This window comes from Mycena indigotica (genome assembly GCF_014461135.1).
Source record: "Mycena indigotica strain 171206Taipei chromosome Unknown Mind.scaff0004, whole genome shotgun sequence".
NCBI classification, from domain to species: domain Eukaryota; kingdom Fungi; phylum Basidiomycota; class Agaricomycetes; order Agaricales; family Mycenaceae; genus Mycena; species Mycena indigotica.
Genome location: NW_023503003.1, coordinates 5,708,013 through 5,734,445, shown reverse-complemented (window position 1 = coordinate 5,734,445; position 26,433 = coordinate 5,708,013). Strand labels below are relative to the sequence as shown.

The window sequence follows — 26,433 nt, the reverse complement described above, 5'->3', positions numbered from 1 at the left end:
CAGGTCCGTTCGCTGTCTTTTTACATGCGCTTGAATGATCAGCCTATAGGTCTTGTTAATTACCGGATTAGCACTTTCGGCTGCCGCGGATATTGTAATTTCTTTGGCCCGTTACCATTTCCTGCGGAATCTGCAACAAGGGTATCCAGGGTAGCTGCTGTTCTTTCGTTGAAACTCGTGCTAAAACTACGTCGAGAACTCAAGAGGCAGTGGACGTTGTGGTCATCTTTACAGTCAATGATGGCTGCTTGACCTGTAAGTCAAATATTCCTTCTTGAGGCGATGAAGGCTAAAATGGATTTGAGGCGCTCTCGTTCTAACCGCCCTCATTTGTGTACGTGTTGTCGACGCTGCTCAAATTAATTGGGCTTATACCTACAAAGCTACTCCGCATGCCGCACAACTTTGTCTGGGTTGGAATCTACTTCTGTGTCGCTAAGCGTCAGTTTATGTTCCTCGCGATCGATATGTATAGCTAACGACTGAAACCACAGTTTATTCCAACTCCGTATTGACGACGTATGAGCTCTTGGTTAAGTTTCCTCACCCCACTGATGACATGCTTCAACAGCCTGAACTTGCGCAATTGGTACAAGCATCGTCAACGGCCGATGGGAATTCCACTGTCTGGGCGACCAGGAACTGGCGTATTAAGCCCGCGAGCAAGTGAGGGAGAGCACACAATACGGCGCGCGACATCCACGGACAAGCAGCTCGAGGAGAATGGCTCGGTAAGCGTTTTTTGTGCTGTCGATTTGTCATAGACAAGCCTTTTAGACGGTGGAGGTATTTGTGGACCAGCAAGTCGAGTATACCGTTTCGGTCGGTGTAGCCCCGCCTCCAAGACCCAAAAAAGCGTCGAGAATACGTCGGCCAATCTAACGAGTTGCAACAACATTTGTAGTACTTAGTGAAGTCGTTGTCGTCGATGTATTACATCAGCTTGATGGTCCACTGATCTTACGTTTCACCATTGACCACCTTCACTCATGCCCGTCGTCGCCCCGATTGCGCCAATCGGCTCTTTCGACATCGACGATGACGATGAGGAGGGCTGGGAGGACATGCCGGTTGTACGGGAGGATCATTCACTGAGTGGTCTTGACGAAGAAGACCAAAAGAAATACCACTACGACACCTCTGCCAAAGTTTCGTCCTCAAAGAATGCGACAGGCAACCTCATCGATTTTGACGACAGCGGATACGAGTGGAGGACGAAGCTGGACAATCAAAACGAGAGCGAATACACGCGACTGCGAGGGCACGACGAGGATGAGTCTGACGAGGTTCATATGCGGACAAAATACCTATTTGACGAGGACAAGGCTATGACCCCGCTCAGCCAGATGCAGGCCACCAAGAATCTTCTCACAGAGGCCCAACGCATAGCATATGTTGGCCTCTGCTCGCTCATTACCCAAGAAATGACCCACGACCTCAAACGTCCGAATCGCAAGGAGTTCAAAGGCGCTGTTCAGAACACGGAGCTGTGGGCACTGAAAATAATGGGTCGGTTGTACTATCATATGGAAGTTCAAACTCAAGGTACGCTCTCTAGGCCTCTTCACAACGCGCTGAAGACCTTGGGACAGAGCAGAAGATGATTGAGAGTCTCTCTCAACACGGTGTTCAAGCTATGGACCTTGTTCCTGCTTTGATGACCACACACACTGTGGCGAATCCCGAGTACGACCCTGCAGAAGCCAGGCGAAAGGCCAAGGCTGACGAGATTTTGTTTGAAGCCCCACCTACCCCCATGGCTCCAACAATACCCCAAACACCGGCCACAGCGACATTCCAAACCACCGCACGAGTACTCGCTGATACCAGCACCGCCGCCATTCCTGGAGTATCAACTACACTCTCCACTGCTGACGAAAACGTCACCCTCGACATTCGATGGACGGTCTTATGCGATCTTTTCCTCATCCTTATTGCCGACAGCGTTTATGATGCGCGTTCACGGGTACTTCTCGAGCGAGCTGCGCTTAAATTAGGCTTGGGATGGATAGATGTCGTACGATTCGAGAGTCGAGTGACGGAGGCACTGGAAATCCAAGAGGATGTGGACAAGATGGAGCAGCAAGAGGTGATTGAAGGACGCCAAAAGGCGGCACGAAAGAAGCGCTACATGATGTTGGGGCTCGCAACGCTGGGCGGTGGCCTCGTGATTGGTCTTTCTGCGGGTCTTCTTGCACCCGTTATTGGAGCTGGTTTAGGTGCTGCCTTGGGGACTGTCGGAATTACAGGGACCACTGGCTTCCTTGCTGGCGCTGGTGGAGCAGCTGTAATCACAACAGGAGGAGTGCTAACGGGGTCCGGAATCGCCATGAAGGGCATGATAAACCGAACACAATTCGTCCGCACCTTCGAAATATTACCGCTGCACAACAACAAACGAGTCAGCGCCATCCTCACCGTCCCTGGGTCGTTATCACCCCTCTACAACAATCAACGTAGCTAACATTACTTCCAGATTCATGACAGGCAAATTGGACGATGTAAGGCTGCCGTTCAGTGTCCTCGATCCAGTGGTTGGAGATGTGTTCAGCGTTTTATGGGAGCCAGAGATGATTCAGGAGACGGGTAGCGCGCTGAAGATCCTCACAACCGAAGTTCTCACCCAAATTGGTCAGACTGTGCTCCAAGCCACAGTCATGACGGCTCTTATGAGTGCCCTTCAATGGCCGATCAGTGCGTATTCGTATCCATTATCGACCAGAACTAGGCTCACTGTGTCTGTAGTTCTCACGAAACTAGGTTACCTCATCGATAATCCATGGAATAATGCTTTGGATAGAGCGAAAGCAGCCGGCAGCGTGCTTGCTCAGGTTTTGGTGCAGCGACATCTCGGTGTCCGACCCATCACTCTCATAGGCTTTTCTCTCGGTGCCCGTGTCATCTTTTACGCTCTTATCGAGCTCGCCAAGCAAAAGGCCTATGGGGTTGTTCAAGACGTTTTTCTTATGGGTGCCACACTCTCTGTTTCCACTCAGATGTGGTGCGATACTCGTTCTGTGGTTTCGGGCCGATATGTCAATGCCTATGCCCGAAACGACTGGGTTTTGAACTATCTGTTCCGCGCAACAAGTGGTGGAGTTGGCACAGTCGCGGGACTGCGACCGGTCGAAAACGTTCCTGGATTGGAGAATGTCGACGTAACCGATAAGATTGCGGGGCATATGAGTTACCGTACTTTCATGCCCCTCATTCTCGACCAACTTGGGTTTCCGGTGTTTGCCGACTTTTTCGACGATCCGGTTGTGCGTATTGCGTATTGAACCTTATCCTCTTCTTCTACTGACTTGGCTCCGGAGGAACCTGATTTTGAGGGAGATCGGATCGTGGAGCGGGAAGAAGACAAAAACAAGAAGTCTGGATGGTTCTCAAATAATAAGCCGCCGCCTCGACCGCAATCCGTTTCACGACCCCCTACAGCCAGTTCCTTTTCGAAGCATCATAGTTCGACAGAGGCTGCTAGTGCTACTGCCGAAGACTACGAGTTACCCCCTCGCATAGATTCGCCGCCTCCTTCCTACAGCCCTGCAAGCCCAACCAAGCCTCAAACCGATGTGGAGGGCGAGAGTAAGGCACAAGTGCCGACCCATGCTGGCTTTGACTTTGCCGCCATCAAAGACGTCCTCGGGAAGGCGGAGCTAAACCCTGAGGAGCTCAGAATGCCGGAGCAGAATCCATTTCAGGCGCCGCATATCCCACCACCCACTTATCGCTCGGAATCGGCTCCTCCGCCTCTACCTACCCCACCCGCTGTCGAACGACCACTTACTCCCGAGCTCGCGACGTCACTAGCTAGGTCCCTCTCCGTCAATGACGTTCATGAAGAAGACGAGACAGAAACGGAGACAGAGTCTGAAGAAGAGGCTGCTCCGCCACCGATACCAGCGAAGGCCTCGTCGTTTGCTGATACATCTTTGTGGGACAAGCCCAACCCAAGTCAGACCTCCTTTGGATATGCTGTCAATGCGACACCAAACCCATTTGCGTCTTCTACGCTGTCGTTCGGTGGGCCTGATGGATCGATTTCCTTTGGTGGCGCCGATGGCTCTATAACGGGCCTGTCGTTTGGCGGGGTTGATGGCTCTATATCCCACAACGCGTTTGCCGCACCCACCTCGACTGATTCGTGGACAATTCCGAATGATATCGGGAGGGGGAAGAAGCCGGCGTTCAGTAGTTCGAATCCATGGGGCTAGAATAGTCAGTGTTGGTGTTGTTTTCGCTCGTTGTTTGCATTGTTGTAGCAGTATATCATTTGCTGGGCTGTGTGTTCTCTCTTCAGTCATTTTTGGAGTGTAGGGAAAGCGAGACTGTCAGCAAGGCCAGGTGACGGAAGCACAAAGCGATTTGAACCATTATGGTGAAACTAAGCGTAGACATCCAAACGTCTTAAAAGATCTAATCGTCGTCTGAGGCTGAACCAGAGCCTTCATCGTCATCATCTGGTCATTTAGTGAGCAAGAGAAGCAAAGTAAAACTCCGAGTAAACTCACCATTCGCCACATCATCCAGCGAGATTGCCCCTTGCGCACGCTCCTTGTGGATGAGTTTTCGAATTTCTTCAGCATCAGCGGGGAGCACGTCTAATACGGTGTCACCATTCTTGTCCTTGATTCTGGCTCAATTAAGCGATTGCTGGTTTTGTCAGGAAAGAGCTTGCCTTGTGTCAGCACCGGCCTCTAACAAGCTGGTGACTACACGTCTTCGTAGGTCTGGATTCTCAATTCGAACGGCAAGATGGAGTGGTGTAGCCTTCTCCAGTCGGTTGATAGGATCGACATCACACCCGTCGCATTCGAGGATATGCTCTAAAACGTCGGTGGACCCTAGAGAGGCGCTGATGCGTGGGTTAATTGGTTTGCGGGGCTGACAGAGGAAGTTCTCCTGACGCGTAATGCAAAGCTGAAGACTCATGAGAGGCCAAAGCAGCTAGGGAGATCAGAGAGCTTGCCTGTGTTTCCAAGTCTAGGTTTGATTAAGGAAAGAGGGCGTGTTCAGATAAATACTGACCCGTCTTGGAAGTTAATGTCGAATCCACCCTGGTCGAAGACCTCCAACAGCATCTCTTCGTTGTCCTCGCGTGCTGCAGCTAGTAACCGCTGATCTGTGGGTTTGGAACGTTTAATAGAATAGGATGAGATTGAAAGACAGACGAACTATTGTTTGCGCCCTCTTCAGAGGCCATCGGAAAACGTGAAGATGAGGGGGAGGAAAGGAATGGTCACACCGCCCAACAACTTTGTTCCCAACCACGATGGTGAATCTACGGTCGATGTAGACACCATATTCCTCTGAACACGCGCCTAGGAGGACGACGACCCCCATTTTGTTTTAATAGAAGAAGGACCTGCCTCCACAGTGTCTCGCACTTTGACCTCATTTGACGACCGCGAGCTAGAATGGATCGTCGCCAAGTCTTCTACTTACCGTCGCAAATTTGCGAAGGAGCCCCATGATATTGTCAAAGAGCTAAGGCTACTGTCCAAACTGGCCCATAGCAATGTGCGTGGTGTCTGCTTGTTGTCTCTTGCACACTAATTCCAAAAAAAAAAAGATAATCCCAGTGTTGTCCCATTTCAAGGACGAGGACGCGTCAATGCTCACAATATACCTCCCTTATATTCCGTACTCGCTCGCCCAACTCCTTTCTCGGCCGACATTTTCGCCCTTCTCTTTTCCTGGCCCAACTCCGGACTCCGAGCAAGCCAGGCGGTTTACAACCGTCGCAAAGTCCATCACGTTCCAAGCTCTAGACGCGCTCGCGTTTCTTCATAGGGAGGGAATAGCACATAGAGATGTCAAACCGGCAAATATCCTCCTAGCACCAGAGGGTCGTGTCGTGCTAATCGACTTTGGCATCGCATACGAGGAGGGTAATGCGGGTGACTTGTGGCCAGAGAAAACGGACCACATGTATTTTGAAGTATCCACTGGGCAAGTTTTCCGTTGTCCTTCTCAATCACAAGCTCACTTTATTACAGTCCTTATCGCGCGCCTGAGTTACTTTTCGGCACCCGTTGTTATGACGCCACAACGCTAGATATGTGGAGTTTGGGGACTGTCCTCGCGGAGATGTGTACCACGCTTCGTTATGAGGATGAAGCTGAAGAGGACGAACCTGTGGCCAGTGCTCAATCAGGCAATCCTCCATTCGTCTTCAAACCCTCTCCAACCCCGACCGAATGGTATCACGACACACTCTTCAATGGTAGAAGGGGCGAAATAGGGCTTGCATGGAGCATATTCAAAATCAGAGGCACACCGACCGAAGAGACCTGGCCAGCATTCCGTGACCTACCTGGGTCGTCCAGCGTCGAGTTTACCGTCGTGCCTCGTGTTCCTTTGCAGGAATTTCTTCCCAATCTTCCCCCAAAGTCGTCCGAGCTGCTGGAGCTGATAGAGGGCTGTCTTGTGTATCCGCCGGAGCAACGGTTGACTGCGGAGGCCGCCAAAAGGCATGGCTGGTTTTCTGCGGGGTTATTATTGCCGAATCTCGATGATGGTGCAGAGACATTGTCTCACCTACTGGGGCAGTTCCTCTCTGGCGGGGAGGAGACGGCGTCTTTTTTGACTGGCGGCAGATAGATGCATTGCGCATCTTGAAACGAAGCAACCAGTTGGAATCAGAGCGAACCATGCGTGGAGGGATTAATCGATGTAGGCCCCAGGGTCATCTTCCAAGCAGTTGTACCCTCCTCAATAACAAGTCGATAATAGACGTTCCTTGAAACGTGACTCGGATGACGTGTCAATGTGCTTTGTGGACTTGCACGACTATTCAGGCTTAGCCGCTGTTCCATGTACCTCCGGAGGTATTCAAATCCCAACAATTCAACCCTTCCCAACCCGCCACAGACAAACGACTTCATTTTTGGACGACGTGTTGCATCTGTCCTCCATGAATGGACAAGAAGCTCGTTCTTGCTCTGCTACGCTTTCCCGTTCATTCTTCAGAGAGTCGCCAATAACAACGCATCTGACGTTGCCCTGATCCCTGGTTTCATTTCTACGTGCCCTAAACTTGTTGCACGTCGGAGTGTGGATAGCGCCTTCTCGGACGTCATTCCGTGCTTAAAATTGGAGCAGCCATAAGAGGCCGACCCCTTTGGACAGGCGAAATCGATTCTTCTGCTTCTCCCCTTTGCCTTTGCCAACTGTCGTTCATGTCTTCCAACTATACTACCACTTCCCCTTCGTCCGTTCCAATAATGATTGCTCCACCATCGAACCTCTTGCCGAAAACATTAGGTGCGATGCTTCTTGGGGCGCTTTTAGCTTCGATGTACGTGGTCTCAATCCAGGCAACGCAACCGAGCCACTGACCATGATATAGGTTTGGAGGCATGGTGAATCTTCAAAGCATGCTTTACTACCGTTCGTACAAGAAAGACCCTGCGGCAATGAAGGTGATGGTGCGTGGATAATGAGCAGGCTTATCTGATATATGAACCACGAGTCACGGTTTCGGTAGATTTTAGCGATTTGGTGCGTTTGATTTGCCCACCATCTTGGGGGTGTTATCACCGACACTTATGCGCAGCGCATAGGGTTCTCGACAATATCCACACTGCCTTCATATGGTGCGCCGTCTGGTTCGCCGCTGTAGAGAACTATGGCCAGCCAGCAAAGCTTGACCGCATACCCTGGCAAGTGCTTGTTGTTGTTGTGTCAATCTTTCTGCTGATAAACAGGGGTACTGCAGGTTCTTACCCGTGAGTCGATTGTAAAATACCCTTTATCGCTCATCAATTGTTCAGCTAATCGTAATAACGACTGTTTGTGCTCTCATTTCGGTGCAACCAGTTCTGACCAAATTGCTCACAGGCAACGATAACTGTCCTCACCCATGGGTAGAGCTCAATCCACCACTCCGTATTGACAGTGAGCTGAAATTAGTCTTTGATCAGCTTCTTTGCGCTGCGAATCTTCCGCCTGAGCAAGAAGAACTGGTTCATGGTCTTACCTGTCGTACGTGCTGCATCCAAAATCGAACCTGTCCCCGACTCTGACTTCTCTGGAGCTTACTCTCACCGTCCTCAGACTCGGTACGTGGCTGCCTCAATGATTTGCTCTACTGCATGGAAATTCAATCTCGACCAGTCTCCGCCTCCAGTCAGTGGTTTTGAGTCATAATTTGAGTGTTTCTGACCATCTGTTTAGTTACCACCGTTAAAATGTACGCGGCTATAGGAACATGCGAGGAGGACTAACTTCAAGTCAATAGGTTTGCTTATCCGACTTTCTCACTTTTCCGGATCCATGGACGTGTAAGTGTCTGATTCGTTTTATACCTGGGTTCTGATATCTTGCCGTCACAGTGGATCTTTACCCTTGGACTTGCGGTATCGGCCGTCCTGGACGTCCTCATCACCGGTCTTCTGGTCTTTCTCTTCCAGACAAATCGGAAGGGTACCGATCAGTGGGTGCCACAATCTGGGTTGATGATACTCATACTAATTAATTCTGTAGGATGAACCATATTTTGGATCAGCTGATCTTGTATGGAGTTGAGGCTGGTATGCATTTTTGAGCGCTTACTGGACGATTTCAACTGATCTCGAATAGGTTCACTGACTTGGTGAGTCACTAGCTCGCCCTTTTTTGAAGCAATTCTAATGCGAGTTGAAAACACAGCTTGGGAACGGTTGCCTCTATGCTATTCGTAAGTCGCGGCACCATGAGTACCGTATGAAGGCTTATGGGATTAGTGGTTACTGGAACCCAACAACCTCATTTTCCTGGGGATCTACGCTGTTATCGGGAAACGTGAGTTCCATCCGTGTTTTCCCTATGCGTATTCACCAATTACAGTCTATGCCAATTCCCTCCTCGCAGCGTTTGTGGCCGCAATGAGTTTCCTGTCTGCGATGTTGATCGTTTTTTTTCAGTCTCAACACCCGGAATAGCATCAGGCAACACCAACAAGCCTCATCTGTCAAGGGTAGAGAAAGCCCCGCGCCGTTGCTGTATCTTAGTCGGCCGTCTCAGCGACCGTTTACTGTAAGCATTGCTTGGCTTAGATCTTGGCAATTTTACGAATGCTCACAGAATGCTTCGACCCCTTCACCATATCTGAAAGACGCGACACTTCGTTCCGCTACCGTAGGCACTCGACATGGTCATTGTCCTCTTTCCTGATGCAACAGGCAGATCAACACGGAAACGCAGACAAAGCTGTGGTTATGATTAGCAGTTGATTAGCAGTATATTTGAGTCAGACACGTGTATAGTGGAGATAACTGTTAATCGCAGCAGAGTGGAGGACAACTAGCGGGTCACGCTACTCGACAATGGGGTCCACCCGCAAAACCTTGGAAAAATTACCTGGCTTATCGAGAAATCAGCCCTAGAAACCGCGGCAAGCAACAAAACGACACACAGCACCAGGATAATGAGACAAAAGGCAATCCGGTTTGTTCTTGAACTCGTTCCCAAATATCTCAGTCGCTTCAGCAGCGAACTGGCCGCGCGGGTAGGCCGCTTCGACCTCGCGGACGGTCTCGCGATGGATCATGAAGTCACGTGAATCGGGGCCTTCGATGTCGTATCCGCCCACGTCGAACCAGGCGCTCAGTGACATGAGCATCGCAGTCGCTGAAGAAGTGCCCGAGGCCCAATCGGGGCCAATGGTGTGGAGTACAATGCTTTGTACGATGTCTGCGACCTGTTTGGCATCGAGTGACGGCGCCTGGGCTTGCAAATGCTCAAAAGCCATGATTCCGCCATGTAGCTCGAAAGTCATCGCGTGGGCAGGATGGTTAAGTCCCTCGGGCTTGTCTGTCCACCCGAGATCGTGCAAAAGAGCCGTATGGTACAGCCGTTGGATGAGCTCGTTGGTAGCAATTTGCGGAACTCCCGGAGTGTTGGAGGGAAACCCGCTGTAAAGGATGCCCAGTGCGAAGTAGAAGCATCGAATGGAGTGGATGAAGCCCTCGTGAGGCACAAGTTCTTTGGAATAATCGAAGGAAGAAGCGTGTTCTGCGTCAAGAGGGACTGCCTCCTGCAAGGTGTCAAAGGACACATAGGTAGGAATGAGTCGTGCGAGTTGGAAGAGAGCTTTGAGATTGCTGGGGACATAGGCATCGAATGTCTCGGGGAGGCTGACCGTCATGATTGTTTTGATAACTGGCTTGCAGCGTCAAGCTTGGGTTGTTTATATGCTCTCCGCCATGGGCACAGTCAGCAAACGGGGAACGTCGGCCACTGAACTCGTCATCCATAGTCGGGGGAAGCGGTCATATCGTGTTGTGAGCCGTGCGAGAGATTTGAAGGCCGCCGAGCTGTCTTTCGAATCGTGCCCGAGTTGGAGTTGTGGCAGGCTGAGCAGAAAAGTGGGTGGCACGTGACTTGGCTACTTAACTTCCCACCAGAACAACTTCATGTTCTCAACCATGCCAACGTATCACTGTACTTGATCCATCGAAAATGCTGGGGGGTAGCAAGACGCATCGTTGCCTGTGGCAGTTGACGGTGTGGCATTTTCTCTGTGCTCAGCGACGCTCTAATAAAAGTATCTACTAGTAGTTTTGGAAAGCCATAACTCGACTGCTGAATACTTGAAGGGTCATTGTTACTTCCCTTATCATTCAGAATCTTCAGAAGGCAAATGAACCAATGTTTCATAGACTTCGAGCTCCTTTTCTCGGTTTCCTTGCGTGGCGGTGAAGATTCAGAATAGCATGTCTCTTCCTCCCGAACTTGAACGACTCATCGTTGTCGAACATCTAGACGATGCCAGGGCGCTTAAAACCTGCGCACTAGTCTGCGGGCGATTTTGCTGCTGGGCCCAAACGTGTCTCTTTCGCAGCATACATCTCTGCGACCTCCACAACTTGAAATGGCAACACCTCCTTAACATATTAGATGTTTCCCCACACATCGCTTCGTATGTTCAAATCCTCTGGATAGACGCAACCGCCCATACCCGGACTTTCGTGGATTTGCTAGTGCCTCGACAATGGAACACCCTCAATACGCTCCATGTCCATGGCATCCGATTGACTAACGCTGCAGTCGCTCGCACAATGAAACATCTCATCTCCTCTCCAGCTCTGAAAACTCTCCAGCTTAGTCTTCTTCATATGGAGGCGGCGGTTTGGAACATGCTGCATCACTGTTCATCGACCGTCGCAGATCTCCACCTCCAAGTTCTCACTTTTCCGTGGACCAATTCCAACGAGGAGTCCAAGTTGGACTGTCAACTTCCGTTGAGGTCATCTCGCCCTCAAATTCGCCGTCTCAGCCTGTTTTGCGCTTCCAATGCTATCGAAATGCTATCAGGCCCTCATTCCCCACTCGATTTAAGCCAGCTGACCATACTGGAGTACTACAAATCACCGCACACCCTACTGACTCCGCTTCTCCAGCAGTGTAACGAACTCACCTGCTTGAAGGTTGACGCTTATGGTAAGTACTTAGTTCCCCATCGAACGCATCAAGTACTAAATAGTGCTCAGATCCCACCCTGCAGAAATTTCCGCTGGACCTGCCGTCCATCACCGAGCTCCAGTGCCAGTTCTGTGGGAACACCATATGCGACGTTCTCTCGCAACTCGTATACCCAGCCCACCTCAAAACTCTCAGATTGACGACATTTGAGCAGTGCTGGCCGATCCAAGACAACGACTCGGATGGGCGATTGACAATAGAGCAACAGTTGGGGCCCCAGATTGAGGAGGCGGTGATTCAGAAGCTCACCTCGATGGACACGTTGGTCGTGGAAGTTGCGGTGAGGACAAATAATGTGGCCTTGGAGATTACGAGGACCATCGAGCGTGCAATGCCCCGGCTTGCCGCAGATGGAAAGCTTGCTGTTGCGTTCAAGTTGGCAGGGAATAACAAGTGGGCATGATCAAGCACAATATCATTTTGTCAGTAGCACTACTCGCACGAGTCGATGAAGTTCGTAGTGGTATGATTATCCAATCTGGCGTAGATCGATATCATCCTCTTTCCACGGGTGCACGTACTCAGCATCCTCGAAAACGACGGAAAGTCGGCCCGAGTTGGCGAGAATGGGCATAGAACTTTCCATGGCTTTGACGACAGCAGCGCGACTGAAGTCCACGGTTCTTGGCTGGCGGCTGACCTCGACCACCACCATGCGAATGCCCGCAAGCTTTTTACCCGGGGCAACGAGGGCGTCCAAGTACCCCGCTATTTGGTTCTGGGCTCGAAACCAAGAGTTATCCTGCCAGAGGTTATGGAAGGTCGTCAGCGTCAGCTTCTCGACGCTGTTGTGGAGAGGCAGATTCATAAGCGGGCCCCACTCGCAGAAGGCCGTCAAAGTAAATTGGAATTCGAGGTGCGTGATCGATGGAAGGGAGAGGGGTAAATTTTGGACAGTACTATCCACTACGTGGATTTTGAAGGAACGTATGGATCGATGTCGCGCCAGGAAGGGTTCCAACAACTTGTTTGGAGAGTTGTAGTAGTCGATAGCGGAGAGGTGGGTCAGATCAAGGGGGAAAAGAGGGTCGAGGAGAACCGGTAAAGCATTTCCTGCTCCCCTTAAAGTAAGGGTGGTGATTCGTGCCGGTGTTTTGACGGCCTGCAAAAGGAGACGAGGATATTGCAGTGGCATGCGCGTACAGCAGTTGATGAGTATGAGCTGGCTAACACTGGCGGAGCAGTGGGCCATTACATTCCAGAATAACTCTGGATTCCATTGGGAGCATTCAAATTCGAGGATATTCAGCCGTGGGGAAGAGACAAGACGTTGGAGACCACCGAGCGCGCTTTCATAGTCATCAAGCTGGAGCCCGCAGATATGGAGAGTTCTGAGTGTGTTCCACTGTCGGGAGGCCAACAAGTCGATGAGAGTAGGAGAGCTCTCATGTATCCTCAGAGTGCGAATATGGGAGATGATGTGTGGAGAATTTTCAAGGATGGCCAGCAAGCGATGGACACGCCTCATACAACGGCTAGGCTCGGGTGGACTCCCTGGTAGCGTTTCATAACCCGTTCCAATTTTGCGGAAAAGACGTGACTGGGCCCAGTAGCAGAACCGTGAGCAGACGAGGGCGCATGCTTTGAGGCCTGGAATGTGATCAAGATAGTCCACAACGATGGCTCTTTCAAGTTCAGAAGGGCGAGTGACCATGATAGCTGAGACAGGGGTCCATGTCCAGAAATCAGCTGTTCGACGAGCAGATAAGAATGCTGACTTCTCATAAGAATCCATCGCAACTTCGTTATGGGGGTTGAGGTAAGGGAGGGATCAAACACGTGACCGTAAGGACCTTGTCTCCGGATATTCGCCATGAATAACCTTGAAGCCCTGGCCTCCATTTCGAGGGTAAAGCCATCATCTTATATCTCGCAACAAACTTGGTTAAACTCCGAATAGCTTAGTGAAAACGTAGTCCGCGTTCTTGGACAGGTAGGTCATCTCGAAAAGCAGATGCAATCGGAGGGGTAATCTGTCCAAGAATCCAGGCAAATTCACGCTGCAGGGGACAAACACGTACATAATTGGCAGGAAACGGCCGTTTACGCTGGTCGACACTGGGGAAGGGCGGGTGGAGTACACCCCCTTGCTTGAAACTGCGTTGCAAGATGCGGGTAAAGAAAGCGCGAGCGATGAGCACGAAGTGGATGTTTCGGACATCATTATTTCCCATTGGCATGGAGATCACGTTGGTGGACTGCCCGCCGTGCTTGGACTGCTTCGCCAACTATGGAACGAGCGAAATGGTGGTGCTCCATTCAAACCTCCACGTCTTCACAAGTTCCCTTCTCTGCAAACCCCAAATGCCCATGACCAACTGCCTTCAATCCTCGCGTCCCTTCCACCCGACTCCTACACCTCCTCGCCTGCGGGAAATCCATTCCACGAGCTAACTGACGGGCAAGCCCTCGTCAATCTTCGCGTCTTGCACACTCCTGGCCATACCACTGATTCAATCGCTCTTCACGTGCCCAGCGATAAAGCCCTCTATACTGCTGACACCGTCCTTGGCCAAGGAACCGCTGTTTTCGAAGACCTTGCCGCCTATATGCGCAGTCTCCAGCGAATGTTGACGTTTGCGAGGGAGCAGGGTGCCGACAAGTTGTACCCTGGCCATGGGCCCGTAGTTGTCCAAGGAAAGGAGCTTATAGAGACCTATATAGCCCACCGCCAAGACCGCGAAAACCAGCTTTTAGAGCTGCTAAAGGATGAGAAACCGTGGTCGACATGGACGATGGTCACAACACTCTACAAGTCGTATCCAGAGTCGTTGTGGCTGCCCGCTGCGCATAGTGTGGATTTGCACATGAAAAAACTCGAGGAAGATGGTGCGGTACGGAAGTTAGGTGGAGAGGGTAAGGATGCTGAGTGGCAGGTTGTTCAGACCAAGTAAAGGACAAATTGTCTAGTATACAGTGGAAGGTGGTACAGACAGCAATACCTATTGTAAATGTGAATAAAAACTCTGGCAAGTGAAACACGCACGGAAAGCAAGTCAAATCGTCTCGTCGGTCATGATGGCAAAGAACTCTTGCTCGCTGATCTCGCCGTCCTGGTCGAGGTCAAACTCATCTATCATCGCTTGTCTGAAACAAAAGTCAGGGCGCGGAGAAATAAAAGAAACACGCAGACGTACAGCTCGTCATCCTCCAATCTGTCTCCAATTTCCTTCGCCACTCGACGCAAATTCCTCAACGATATCTTGCCAGTGTTGTCGTCGTCAAACAGCTGGAACGCTCGTCGTATCTCATCCATAGGGTCTCGCGCAAGTATGCGGTCCGCCACTAAGCCAGTCAATCTAGGAGAACAACAAGAGAAGGAACAACGCACTTATTCTCGCAAAATCTTCAAACTCCATCACGCCCTGGCCGTTTTTGTCGTGGTCCCTCAAGAGCTTGAGCACCTCGGCCTTCTTCATGTCGAACCCCAACGCCCGCATCGCGACTTTAAGCTCGTGGTAGTCGATGGCACCGTCCTTGTCTGTGTCAAACAGCTCGAAAGCCTCTTTTATTTCTTGTTTCTGCTCGTCTGAGAGCTCGGGACGCGTGTGGGTCCGCCGTTTGGCCTTTTGGAGCGCAGCTGACGAACTATACATCGTGGAGGAAGTCTGGCGCGTTTAGTCACGTTTAGTCACAGATGTCACATATGTCTCGCACTACCAATCGTTCTCATCGCATCCCAACACCTCGACTCTATTAGCACATTGACCTCCAAATATCCTCTGTGTCGCTTTATTCAGCGTCGTAGTGGATGGTTTGCAGTCATCACTGAGTGAAAGTTCCGCTGTGGGTTAAGGTAATTGACAGGTCAATATTTCTCCCTTACGGGCGCTACACTGGCGCTACTTAGACTGACAATTTCATCAGGTCAGTCCTTACATCGATGGGATCCTCTCCTCCAACTTCAAGCTCGTCAGACGCTGAGTCAGAAGATGAAAATGAAGAGTTTGGAAGACTACTAAACATCAAGTCTGACGACTTCCTCGCTCTCGGCGAGAAAATTCTTCACGACATCTTAAAAATCACGTTTACATCGACCTCCGAGTCTCGTATCATCGACAAGTGCTTTGGGTCCTTCAACATCGTCCACATCCTCGAGTTTGATGGAGAGCATAAAATTGTTATTCGCGTGCCTATCACCGGAAAGTCTGGCAGTCTAGAGGGCGTAGCATGTCAGGCTATCGAGTCACAAGTGCAGACTATGCGACACATCCGCGCGAACACTACCATTCCGATTCCAGAAGTCTACTGTTTCGACGGAACCGACAACAACGAAATATCTGCCCCGTATATTGCCATGGCATATATTCCTGGTGTCAATGTCGGGAAAATGTGGTTCAACAACGATGGGGGTGTTGAGGAGAGACGTCTGAAAATACTTTCGCAACTCGCTGGCTTTTCTTGTCAACTTGGAAAGTTACGCTTCGAAGCGATCGGGTCGCTGCTGCCTCCACTTCCCTCCGAAAATACTATGAGCAGCATTGGCCCGTGCTTCGATTGGGTCCAGCCAGAAGAAGACCCAGACGATGTTGGAGTCACATCGTTTGGGCCATTCTCGACAAGCGATTCCTGGCTACGGCATAGCTGGACACCGACAATCCGCAATCCCAAAGATCATTACGGGATTGCCTGCTCTAAAATTCTCGAAGCAATGTTCCCTCACCTCCCCCAAACTCCGCCCCACTACACACTGACCATGCCCGACTTCGACTCGCAAAACGTCATGGTCGACGACGACGGCAACGTCACGGGGCTCATCGACTGGGACAACGCACAGACCATGCCCGACTATCTCGGCTTTGCACGATTCCCCGGCTGGATTACGCGGGACTGGGACCCACTTATGTATCACTGGCCTCATTCCGATCGCGAGAATTCACCGGAAGAGCTACACCGGTACCGCCAGCACTATTTCCGCGAAATGAAGACCATCCTCGCTGCAACCGGCTCCAAAGACTACCACCTCACCGAAAAGTCACATATATTTGAGGCGTTTTACATCGCCATTGCGAATAGGCAACACACGATCCCGATCTGTGTCAAATTCGTGGAAGAGGTCATCCGTGCACTACCAGAGGGAAATGCGTTCGACAATTTGGACTGGAAACCGCTTGGTGTGCTTCTTGATATTGCGTATGGAGAGCTGGAGGAGGAGCCCTGGTTACAGCTACAGACGGGACTGGAGAGGCTGATGGCACTTTCAGAATAGTATCTTGAGAGCTTGTTTACCTAGGTGGAGTCGTGATCCTGCGACGATGGCCATGGGGAAGAATTTATTCATATTAATTTCAATACTATTATCACGTGCACACGACTCATCAACCAACGACCTTCATTTGATTACTTGGGTTTGAGGCCAATAAATGGCAAGAACACGAGTACTTCGAGTATTCATAATCAGTTAATTTAAAGAAGAAAAAAACACTCGCTGACTACCAAGCACGATCTGCATACATACAGGCAACGTTAACAAGATGCCGCACGGGCCCGCTGCTGCACGTCGGTCCCAGCCAACCCACATGCCGGTGGTTGGCGAGCGGGCCGGAAGCTGTTCCACTCCATCCCGATGATGCCAAACAGGGGACTCGCCAATTCGCCATCGTCAGGCAAGAACTCAGCAGCGCACAAGGCGAGCGGCAAGCGGGTTCCCCGCCAAATCCCTGCTACCCGCCAACTAAGTACACCCCCGCCAGGATATACAGGATAGGATAGAATTACCACAGTGGTCTCGAATCGGAAAGCGTAGGGCATGGTTTTAGCTAAGAAACTTGAAGAAAGCCCAACGACGGTCTGGGCGGCGCTGTATCAGCCATGACCTAACAGAATTGCAAGTGCAGACAGAAGCGAAGTTAGAAACAGCTAAGTCCAAAAAGCCTCCATTTTCAGATCACAATTTTCATCACAAGGGTTAGGGTTAGGTCAACAAATTTCATTACAAAAATAGATTACTCTACAGTACGCCCGGGCACATCTCTTACCCCGGCCGGCAAGGCCGGGGAAATTTTTTGGCATTTTGTAATATTTTTTTCTGGATTCAGCTCGCCGAAAAACGTCGTTTTATGCTTTCACCTCGGATTTTCCCACGATGTTTCACTTTTTCTGACCTTCATGCAACATTTTTGATGATTTTCTACCTTTTTTGGACAGAATCCGCCGTGATCCAAACTATTAGTATTGCGAAGACACAGTTTTCACTCAATCAATCCTGTCATCGGCCGATTTGACCATAAACGGTGACAGAGTAACGAAAGTGTGACATCTGTGACTCCTCTCAAATATGGTCTTTTTTGGCATTTCAGCCTCATTAGGGAACAGATCTTGGGTAAAAGATGCATTTCCACGACTTTCCGGGTAACACGGCATCAATCTGCGCCCTAAAAGGCCCAGTTTCTCACGATGTTTCACTTTTTTGACCCTCACAAAATCACAACTCTGTCAATTCTTGTCCGATTTCTTAGATACTTTATCAGCAGGTAGCCACAACCAAAAGCTTTCGATTTATGCACTCATCAAAAATTTGCCAGGCCATGGGAAAATGAGAACGTGAATCCTTCTGGAGGTGTCACATCACCACTAACCGGCAATCAAGATGTGCCCGGGCGTACTGTAGTCTCTAGATCGAGGTCCTGAAACGCGGACGACACATATTGATAGACGATTACATACTAGGTGCCGGCCTTGCCGACTTGGACCTTGCTTTGGGCCTCCCTTGATTTGGTCCTTTCTTTAGCTATTGTGCAGCTTTTAATCATAATTTATAAACAAACTTGTGTCATATTGTTTTTCCATTTGTTTGTTTAGCCCTCAGTGCTAGGGCTCTCTAGCATAAAAAATAATAGAATGGAGAATTTTTTGACAATTCCTAGTGGCCCAAGTAAATTGCCACAATACCCTTGCACTCAAAGTAACAATTGGAAAGTGTCAACTGTCTGCCAATTTTTATTTTTTTTTGTGCCTGAAAAGGCTGAAAGTTTTAATTTTAATTTTAGTGATTTTTTTCAAGGAGTTTTTTTTTTTTTTTGCTGTGTAACATGTAACACAGACACTTGATTGAAATACTATAGTTAAGGGAAACATGAAAGTTGAGCAATAAAGAGGGAATGGGTGACAATAAAACATAAGCTGAGTGATGTCACGGATAAGACCCGGCCCATCCACTCTAGCACTAGTGTCAAGCCACCGAGGGCCAAGTTCCAACAACACGCAGCACGTAACAACAGGGAACAGGCACCCCAGTAGGGAGGAACGCACACATGGGAAGCATGTGACTGAGAACAATATGTCGGGCTGATGCTAGTGATTGTCATGGGTGGTGTGCCCCACTACGGGCCGCGGGTACGGGCCTCCTTTGGTGCGGGTACAGGCTTGCCTCCCAGAATTTCTAGGCCCGCACTCAGGCCTGCGGGTCTCGGCTGTAGGAGTGCCGAGCCACCGGACACTCCGGGGCCGGGAGCTGGGGCAGAGCTTAGTGCTCTTCCAAGCGACAAGCAAGATCTCTGATGTGCAGAAGGCATCAGAGATCTCCTCGTCGCCAGCGAAGGACCACCTGACCGCCTCAGATGCCTACAGGCCGGCAGGATCGTGGGCCACCCGAGGCGGCCCGCATCTGAAGAGGCGGATACCCGCACCCATGCTTGTGGATACGGGCCGACCACAGGTACGGGTATGGGCCACCCTACAATTTCTCGCAGGTGGCCCATAACAATCACTAGCTGACGCCAAGCCCAACTTACAGTACAAGAGGGATTGGGGAGGAGTGCTAGAAGGCTAGAAGTAGTGCCTGGCCTGCAAGAGATGTATGATCGTCCCCTCTGCAGCCAGGAACAGGGATGAGAAGGAGCAGAAGAGGCCAAGGGTGTCCAATCACCCCTTAGCAGGCCTGTGTATATAAGGTGTGATAGTGTACAACTGCGCTGAGATCATCTATTGTACCACTTCTCTCTGTGCAAGGAGGCATCACTGACTTATCAGGCCTGAAATGACCTGATTCAAACCTAACACTGACTTCAGATGTGTCAGGCTTTGGGTTGGGCCGTGCAAGGCTTCTCCTAAGAACCTGTGCCTGGAACAGAACAGACAGATCGTCAGGCCCACAAGCGGAGCGAGTGGGGTAGAATTGAACCAAAAGGGCCTGTTAATGTGGTCCCTTGTCATGGTCGGTTGTCGAAGGTTTGAGCTACTCCTAACCTCCTAGCACTCCTTCCTAATCCCCTGGTATTGAGTTCGGCTTGGCAACGGCTTGACACATCGTTCTTGGTCACATGCTTCCCACATGTGTGTTCCTCCTACTGGGGCGCCTGTTCCCCATCATCACGTGCTGCATGTTACAGACCCGCAATGGCCTGACATCAGCGCCAGAGCAGACAGGCTGGGTCTTATCTATGACAAGTCGGCCCTTTTGGTTTGATTCGACCCTGCTTGGTCTGCTTGTGGGCCCAACTATCCATCTGTTCTGTTCCAGACGTGTGCTTCTCAGGAGAAGCCTTGTACGGCCCGATCTGAAGCTTGACAAGTGATACCTACCACAGCCTGAGTGGACTGTTCATTCTAATATGAAACAACAAGTGGACATGCACATCAATCTGTTAATTTTTTCATCGGTCACACTCATCCGCTCATATTTTGTTTAAAGACATCCAGATGAGGCAATTTTCCTCTGTTCTGGTGCTGGAGGTGCCAAAATTGCCTAATGTGATAGTCTAAACCAATTGCCAGGTTCATTAGGCATATCATAGCCTTCAGGCCCTAACAAATTGAATAAGATATGATTTCATTCAGTTTACATGTCACATGTCACACTGCAATATTATCCAAAATTTCTCATATGTCATGTCATTTTATTTATATTCCTATGCCTAAAATAGTAATTTATGATATTTCTGGGTGGATATAATGCCAAAAACTTCCCAATCATAAAATAATTTTAATTCTAATTTTTTGTATTGAATATTACACTTAAAAATATCATTTGAATTGATTATTATTATTGCAGTAGTTCTATTATATAGAATAAAGGATTCTCAGGACTTTGCATATTTTTTAAAAATATTATCAAGGATGAAGTGCAAGCATAGAAAAACTATAATATCATCAAATCCATCAGATAACTTCTGTTTTAACCTAATCCAGACTGAGCCAAGACAACAGATCATCAAAATTAATCTCACTGATTCCTTCCCAATTGGGACAACAGACTGAAAAAGTATAATTAGAATTATTTTCATATGAACTCCTGATATATAAGGCTATGTACAAGTGTATATCTCATAGTTTTCTATGAGTTTTCCAAGATACTGTCATTCACCATCAGAATCATATAAGGATGACAAAAGTCCGGTGACAAATCAGTGGCAGTGAAGAGATTCCCCGAGGAAACTACGGAGGTTTGGGGGTTTTTGGTTCGGGTGGAGTTTGGTGTTGTTTGGCTGCAGACCCATCAACACATCATGATGTGGCGAATATAGACCGGGGAGGGACCTTGCAAAGCAAGGTGATGAAGTACTCGTAATCTTGAGCTTAAACTTAAAGTTGCAAACTTCCCGACCGCAGTTGCCTTCCAAACAAGCCAATGAAAACACTGCCACGTCCCCACTTGGTCCTAACGTCCACTCTCAACTCTCAGTAGGGCCCGGAGAAGGCTTTCTTCAAATTTCAAGTTACCCAGCAAAGTCACTCCCGAGTCTGCCCCCTGATATGGACCGTCGACGTCCAACTTTATCTATTAATGGTAGGTCTACTCCCTCGCAAAACATCCTTATACTGAATTCGAGGCGGCAACCCAGGGTCGCATGGCACTGAGTATGGCTGTCCCCATTCGGTTGCCTCACCACTGAACTCCCCACCGCTTTCAGACAGTCAGTCAGAGAGCATCCCGTGCAAAAAGGGCCTTGTGCCGAATTCTTCATAATCAACATGGCTGGTCTCAGCCAACCATTTCCCAGAAAACACAGATGTCGTACATGTTTGTGTATCGTGCCGTGAAGAATATTAAGCAGGTCAACGTCCATGGACTCGGAAACTACGCCTATGAAGCAAATCAGGACAAGGTTAATGACGACGACGGCCTCGTCGATCGTGGATGGTTGCAGGAGCTGCTGGCGATGGAGAATAACGCAAGGGTCTGTTGCTTTCCTTCTGTTTCTGAATCAGCGAGTTCATTTCCCCTTCGAAGACGGAGAACGAGCAAAGAGACGGGGATGAATCTGGTGACTCGGAAGAGGCATCTGGCGAAATTGGTCGTGCCTCGAGAGCACACAGATATGTCTTGAGAAGCCGTGTCGAGTAGGTTACTCCTCTTTTGTGTGTCGTAGATGCTTACATTTTCGCAGTGCGCCAATTCAGCTTGCAACAGTTCCGGATCCGATTCTGACTTCTCGTCGTTCAAAAGGTTCAGTGTTGTCCCCAGCAGAGTGCGCACTGGCTCGCATCCTGTATGCGCGTGGATGGACCGGGTTAGAGATCACGACGACCGCCTTGCAGAGACCGCCTAGCAGCAGCGGTGGCTATTCGGCGGTATGGAGAGCCATAAAAAATGACCAAGATGACAAATCCGTGGACCACGAGACTGTTGATAAGATTCGACTGGCACAACTTATCGAGAACGAAGACTCAACAGCGGTGGCAGCACGTCAGGCCAAGAGGAACACAATGGCGAATCTACATAGCCCTGATCATGAGGCAACTCGGAAAGCGCACGACCAAACAGCCATGAGACCGACGAGCCGAAAATCGAAAAGCGCTCGCAACATATGCTCTGTACCCACTCCCAACATGTCTCTGGAGCACTTCTTATCCCATATCGAACCTACGATGGATTTCTCGGCCAATATTGGACTGTTTCATTATCGTGGCATCAATACTATTGGGGAATTGCGAGCCGCTTTCAGGCGCGATGACGAAGGTGATTCATGGGGGGCGTTGGTTCATTCGCTCAGAAATAATGCTGGAGGGTATGCGGGGCTTGACGACTATCGCCTTTTCTTACTGCAGCAGGCAATCAGCGAGAAATTTTAGTACCTCAGCTAACACATGAACTGCGCACTCGTAAGTATGTTTCAGTCGTAGGAATGTCATCCACCAAACCTGTGTTGCCTGTTCCAATGTCACTTGTGGCCGAAACTTGCACTAGCCACCTTGGAAACAACAACATGCATTAATATTAAAGACTGACTGAAGCTATCTGGTAGCAGTGAAGTAGAAGAACAATAAGTATCATGTCGTGTCGTATCAACAATGAAGCAAGTCCATGTAGGTCAAGATTAGAAACCGTCCAAGCAGCCGTGGGCGTCTCCGTCATCCGAGACCCGGAAAGACAACGGAGGGCGACGAGGCCGAGGTTTCTTGCGCCGGGGACGCTTGAGATCCAGGCCAGGTGTAGGCGGGTGCGAGGAGGGATGTGGGTGGGGAAGGAAGGATAACACATGCTCCCGAGAATGTCTTGAGCGAAGTGGTGGACTGCTCTCGTAAGTGGCTGCCGCAAATTGGACAGTACTCGCCCGAACAGGAGGCGAGCCTGGGTCAGGCGATGCACACTCGTCCGTGTAGCATTCTGAGGATTCCGACGAAAAGAATCCCAGTTCAGGGACAGCCAACGAATCGGGCTCTTCGCAGTCAAAGTAAAACTCCCGTTCTCTGTCCTGCTCTGGGGCCTCGCAAGCCTCGTATGCTCGTGGGTGGAAGTAGCTCCCCTTTGGCGTCGGCAACGGCAAGGGTATTGATGATCGATAAACACGCCCGCCACGTTCTGGCAGGGCGCAAGAGTTGGGGGAGACCGAGATGGGTGCGCGATCATATGTCCCAGGAGAGTGTGTGGCTCCAGTTAAAGTACATGGTTGTGTTGGGAAATGGACGTGTGGGGAGTACATGACCATGCGAGAGCTACACGATGCGAAAGGCAGTGGATTGGAGGATATAGGAAGCTTGGATGCATCGGCATCGGGAGGGGCTGTGGTGGTAGTCGAGATGTGCAAAGCCTTGAGTATCGGCCGCAACGTCATTGAAAGTGAAGGGGATGGGGGGTATGTTGCAGCGGGAATGAGTGTGCTGCGTTGTAGGCAGGCGGGTCCAGGCGAGTGCGAAAACGGACCGAACTCGCACGGCAAGTTCGGTGCTTTAAAAAGTTAGTGCGTCATAGCGCAGAGGAAATCACGGTACGAACCACCGTTTACCAGAGGCTTGTTGTGGGTCCGGAAAGGCCAACCGGCGAAGTGGGGCAGCGTCAAAGGACAGACGTTGCCATGTTGATAGGCGATGGAGTGGGAGGCAAAAGCAAGAAATGGTCGTCACCTGCGTTGTCGGTCAGGCGGGTATGATCTTCCGGCTCCACTTGACGACATTTGTCAGCAGCACCGCCAAACACGAGAAAGCCTTTGCGAAATTCGCCGGCAGAGGGATTGGCGCTTGACTACTTGGATAGGCTTTGGATTCCCTATCCAACGCTGACCGAAGCCTTGCCGAAGCGACCAAGAGTCAAGAAACCATAAGATGAGATCGATAAGTTTGCTATCTCCCCCGCGGGCGTATTCATCGAGGCGGAAAGCCATATGCCGTTTGTCGAAAGGCAGTGTTGAATTACGGGCTGGACCGGGTCCACTCCACAATTCGTTCATCCTGATTCGACTGACGGGTTGAGAAACTAGCCTCCATCGCACCGTTTGGGCGAGCAGCATCCCACATCCGGTATCGAAATCAGAAACGAAATGAGTCGACTCGGAGAGAGATATGATTCGAGAAGGTGGGGAGTGTCAGGGTCGCCGCGGGCAACGGAGAGGCCGCATGGTGAAAATGAATTTGAACAGGCCTGGCTCCAACTACAATCGCAACTTGAAGTAGTCGCAGTAGCGTTAAGCACCGATTAAGCCAGCACGCCTAGAAAATCTTCCTACTATTCTCTTCTTCAATATCCCATGCCGCTAGTTAAGGAAACGCACCGCTACAGCTGGACAAATGGGGCGTCAAAGCAAAAGTCGCGTCAACTGCCTGCTGCGACTAGCAACCGGTATATAAACCAGAAGCTGAGCGGCGTCATTTTGCGCATCATCCTCATTTGGCCTGGGTATTTCTTTTGATTCAGATGTGTTCTTTGCGTCGCGCGTGTTCGTAGGTGGCTACACGCTCTAATATAGAGGTTAAAATAGATGGTTGACTCGGAGCGCCTGCCATAGAGCGCTGGTGGCATACCTGAACACGAATGTCCCAAAACACTGGCACGACGGGCTCGAAAAAAACGTGACTCGCCGCGTGACCGTGATGCGGTGATGCCATTTCTGCCTTGTGTTTTCCAGTTCACCATAAATCTATTCTCTTAGTATCAGCTCTCAGCTCTTCAAGATGAAGCGCTTTCCTTGCGCAAATCCCACTAATTTGCCGAAACTCAACATCTCACCTTTACTCCCTTCAGAGTGCTCAGTGCTGTGCTTACTATGCTCTCAAGCCAAGATTTGACTATACTAAATCCACGTTGTTTGAAACTGGCCGGGTATAGATACGTGTATGCGACCAATGGAACACTCGAGCAGCCAAAATGCTACGCAAACGTGAACTTCTCTCCCAAAATTTCCTCCGTAACAGTCCACAATCGCTCAGCATTGGCCTGCGATTCCCATATCAGAGCTACATTGAGAGAAAGCAAAGAAGACATACGGGATCTGAGGCGGCGGCTGAGACCGACTCGTTTGCGACAACCGAGTCGTTGAGGTAGACACCCCCTTGGCCTGGAAGGAGCGATGAATATGAGAGTTTCGAAGGGAGAATGAAATTGAACCTTCGATGCGTGGGTCGATTGCAGCAACAACGGTCCTGGTCTAGAGTGAGAGAAATCAACAGACAAAGGGGGAGACAGACGTGCTCGCCCCCTGCTCGCGGGACTTGAAAGAAAACTTCTCCGTATTCGGTTTGCCCTCGGGAGTGTAAAAACCTGATTGAGAGTCAGTGGAAGACATATATCACAGCATCAACAACACACCAAGTGACTGCAAAGTGACCACGGTTTCGGGAACCTCACTAGTGGCGACTGCGCCCGGATGGAGACTATATGCTTGAATTCGACCACCCGACCGTTTGGTGAGCTCTTTTGCCGTTAACACGTTCGCGATTTTTGATTGCGCGTATGCCATGATGGGGACGTATTTGCTCTCGTCGGGTGCCGTGAGCGTATCCCAATCGATCGCGCCATGAGCGTGTGCGCCACTTGATACGAAGATGACACGAGGAGCAAAAGTAGGAGTCGCCGATGCGATAAGTTTGGGTGCGACTAGCTTGGTGAAGAGGAAGGGGCTGACATGGTTGGATGAGAACTGCGACTCAAGCTTGTCTTCGTTAAGTTTGAAAGCCCCAATAACACTGGCGGCATTGTGAATGAGAATCTATTGCGGGGCAATAAGACACCGAAACAGTGAGAGGGAATATACGCCAACGTGGAGTGGTTCCGTGTAGGCGTTGACCTCAGCGGCAGCTTTACGAACGGAAGCTCGCGATGCAAGATCGAGAGTCAGAGGTCGAATGTTAGCGCTGGGATACTCTGCCTTCAGTGCGGCTTCAGTTTCTTTCAGTCTGTCGAGAGAAATGAGATCGGATCGATCAACACAAGGGCCTTTACTTCTCTAAACTTCGACCAGTGATTATGAGCAAGTCTGCGTCTTTAGCCAAGGCTTGTGCAGTGGTAAATCCGATGCTCTTGAGAGAGGTCCCAGTCACAAGGACTAATCCCATGAGAACATCATATCACCATAACACCGGCACGAACTAGTTTTGCCCTTGATTTGGTCTGGGAACGCTGCGGCAACTTCTTTCGCGGTGGTATTGACATCGAAGGTGGGAGAAGACATTTGGGCGGCGCTGAGAGCATGGAAGCCATCGTCGACTCTTTTAAGGCAGGGCTGATCCTGCGTAATTGTGAAAACGTGTTGCTTACTAGAGAGCAGGAAGCGGCCCACGCTCACCCTTTGTGTGTCGACAGGATACAACTAT

At 50.1% G+C, this 26,433-nt stretch overlaps 13 protein-coding genes across 13 annotated transcripts; 7 read left to right on the top strand and 6 right to left on the bottom strand.

Annotated features, from left to right (window-relative positions):
* Nucleotides 1–989: 989 nt before the first annotated feature.
* MIND_00557000 (uncharacterized protein) lies at nt 990–4,214 on the top strand (the record flags this gene model as incomplete). Its single annotated transcript, XM_037362345.1, has 5 exons — nt 990–1,545; nt 1,593–2,427; nt 2,477–2,694; nt 2,746–3,263; nt 3,318–4,214. The coding sequence occupies 5 exons, from the start codon at nt 990–992 to the stop codon at nt 4,212–4,214; spliced, it is 3,024 nt and encodes a 1,007-aa protein (XP_037222637.1).
* A 202-nt stretch (nt 4,215–4,416) lies between these two features.
* MIND_00556900 (Ankyrin) lies at nt 4,417–5,203 on the bottom strand (the record flags this gene model as incomplete). Its single annotated transcript, XM_037362344.1, has 7 exons — nt 4,417–4,460; nt 4,512–4,633; nt 4,679–4,855; nt 4,908–4,920; nt 4,970–4,983; nt 5,029–5,122; nt 5,176–5,203. 7 exons carry the CDS (start codon nt 5,201–5,203, stop codon nt 4,417–4,419), a joined length of 492 nt encoding a protein of 163 aa, XP_037222636.1.
* Nucleotides 5,204–5,272: 69 nt separating this feature from the next.
* Nucleotides 5,273–6,603, top strand: MIND_00556800 (Lanosterol 14-alpha-demethylase; the record flags this gene model as incomplete). Its single annotated transcript, XM_037362343.1, has 4 exons — nt 5,273–5,275; nt 5,326–5,520; nt 5,573–5,952; nt 6,000–6,603. The coding sequence occupies 4 exons, from the start codon at nt 5,273–5,275 to the stop codon at nt 6,601–6,603; spliced, it is 1,182 nt and encodes a 393-aa protein (XP_037222635.1).
* Nucleotides 6,604–7,181: 578 nt separating this feature from the next.
* On the top strand, nt 7,182–9,204 carry MIND_00556700 (uncharacterized protein; the record flags this gene model as incomplete). The annotated part of the gene is made up of 21 exons (XM_037362342.1): nt 7,182–7,300; nt 7,352–7,430; nt 7,490–7,503; nt 7,566–7,668; nt 7,710–7,730; nt 7,776–7,793; nt 7,843–7,868; nt 7,926–7,986; nt 8,039–8,063; nt 8,119–8,130; nt 8,179–8,194; nt 8,243–8,285; nt 8,337–8,437; nt 8,488–8,534; nt 8,584–8,596; nt 8,653–8,680; nt 8,727–8,784; nt 8,830–8,854; nt 8,907–9,018; nt 9,067–9,120; nt 9,169–9,204. 21 exons carry the CDS (start codon nt 7,182–7,184, stop codon nt 9,202–9,204), a joined length of 1,011 nt encoding a protein of 336 aa, XP_037222634.1.
* Nucleotides 9,205–9,298: 94 nt separating this feature from the next.
* MIND_00556600 (uncharacterized protein) lies at nt 9,299–10,129 on the bottom strand (the record flags this gene model as incomplete). Its single annotated transcript, XM_037362341.1, has 2 exons — nt 9,299–9,346; nt 9,398–10,129. 2 exons carry the CDS (start codon nt 10,127–10,129, stop codon nt 9,299–9,301), a joined length of 780 nt encoding a protein of 259 aa, XP_037222633.1.
* A 568-nt stretch (nt 10,130–10,697) lies between these two features.
* On the top strand, nt 10,698–11,869 carry MIND_00556500 (uncharacterized protein; the record flags this gene model as incomplete). The annotated part of the gene is made up of 2 exons (XM_037362340.1): nt 10,698–11,424; nt 11,475–11,869. 2 exons carry the CDS (start codon nt 10,698–10,700, stop codon nt 11,867–11,869), a joined length of 1,122 nt encoding a protein of 373 aa, XP_037222632.1.
* Nucleotides 11,870–11,935: 66 nt separating this feature from the next.
* On the bottom strand, nt 11,936–13,308 carry MIND_00556400 (uncharacterized protein; the record flags this gene model as incomplete). The annotated part of the gene is made up of 2 exons (XM_037362339.1): nt 11,936–13,125; nt 13,185–13,308. The coding sequence occupies 2 exons, from the start codon at nt 13,306–13,308 to the stop codon at nt 11,936–11,938; spliced, it is 1,314 nt and encodes a 437-aa protein (XP_037222631.1).
* On the top strand, nt 13,262–14,360 carry MIND_00556300 (Metallo-beta-lactamase domain-containing protein; the record flags this gene model as incomplete). Its single annotated transcript, XM_037362338.1, has 3 exons — nt 13,262–13,315; nt 13,367–13,399; nt 13,449–14,360. The coding sequence occupies exons 1-3, from the start codon at nt 13,280–13,282 to the stop codon at nt 14,358–14,360; spliced, it is 981 nt and encodes a 326-aa protein (XP_037222630.1). The 5' UTR covers nt 13,262–13,279.
* A 102-nt stretch (nt 14,361–14,462) lies between these two features.
* On the bottom strand, nt 14,463–15,080 carry MIND_00556200 (Ca2+-binding EF-Hand superfamily protein; the record flags this gene model as incomplete). The annotated part of the gene is made up of 3 exons (XM_037362337.1): nt 14,798–15,080; nt 14,604–14,751; nt 14,463–14,553 (listed from the first exon to the last, which is right to left on the bottom strand). Exons 1-3 carry the CDS (start codon nt 15,060–15,062, stop codon nt 14,463–14,465), a joined length of 504 nt encoding a protein of 167 aa, XP_037222629.1. The 5' UTR covers nt 15,063–15,080.
* A 269-nt stretch (nt 15,081–15,349) lies between these two features.
* MIND_00556100 (uncharacterized protein) lies at nt 15,350–16,675 on the top strand (the record flags this gene model as incomplete). Its single annotated transcript, XM_037362336.1, has 1 exon — nt 15,350–16,675. The coding sequence occupies one exon, from the start codon at nt 15,350–15,352 to the stop codon at nt 16,673–16,675; it is 1,326 nt and encodes a 441-aa protein (XP_037222628.1).
* A 4,741-nt stretch (nt 16,676–21,416) lies between these two features.
* MIND_00556000 (uncharacterized protein) lies at nt 21,417–22,479 on the top strand (the record flags this gene model as incomplete). Its single annotated transcript, XM_037362335.1, has 3 exons — nt 21,417–21,584; nt 21,638–21,747; nt 21,795–22,479. 3 exons carry the CDS (start codon nt 21,417–21,419, stop codon nt 22,477–22,479), a joined length of 963 nt encoding a protein of 320 aa, XP_037222627.1.
* Nucleotides 22,480–22,724: 245 nt separating this feature from the next.
* MIND_00555900 (uncharacterized protein) lies at nt 22,725–23,732 on the bottom strand (the record flags this gene model as incomplete). The annotated part of the gene is made up of 1 exon (XM_037362334.1): nt 22,725–23,732. The coding sequence occupies exon 1, from the start codon at nt 23,460–23,462 to the stop codon at nt 22,725–22,727; it is 738 nt and encodes a 245-aa protein (XP_037222626.1). The 5' UTR covers nt 23,463–23,732.
* A 1,259-nt stretch (nt 23,733–24,991) lies between these two features.
* MIND_00555800 (Short-chain dehydrogenase/reductase family protein) lies at nt 24,992–26,291 on the bottom strand (the record flags this gene model as incomplete). Its single annotated transcript, XM_037362333.1, has 8 exons — nt 24,992–25,057; nt 25,108–25,178; nt 25,229–25,263; nt 25,309–25,381; nt 25,430–25,829; nt 25,875–26,016; nt 26,063–26,165; nt 26,210–26,291. 8 exons carry the CDS (start codon nt 26,289–26,291, stop codon nt 24,992–24,994), a joined length of 972 nt encoding a protein of 323 aa, XP_037222625.1.
* Nucleotides 26,292–26,433: the final 142 nt, after the last annotated feature.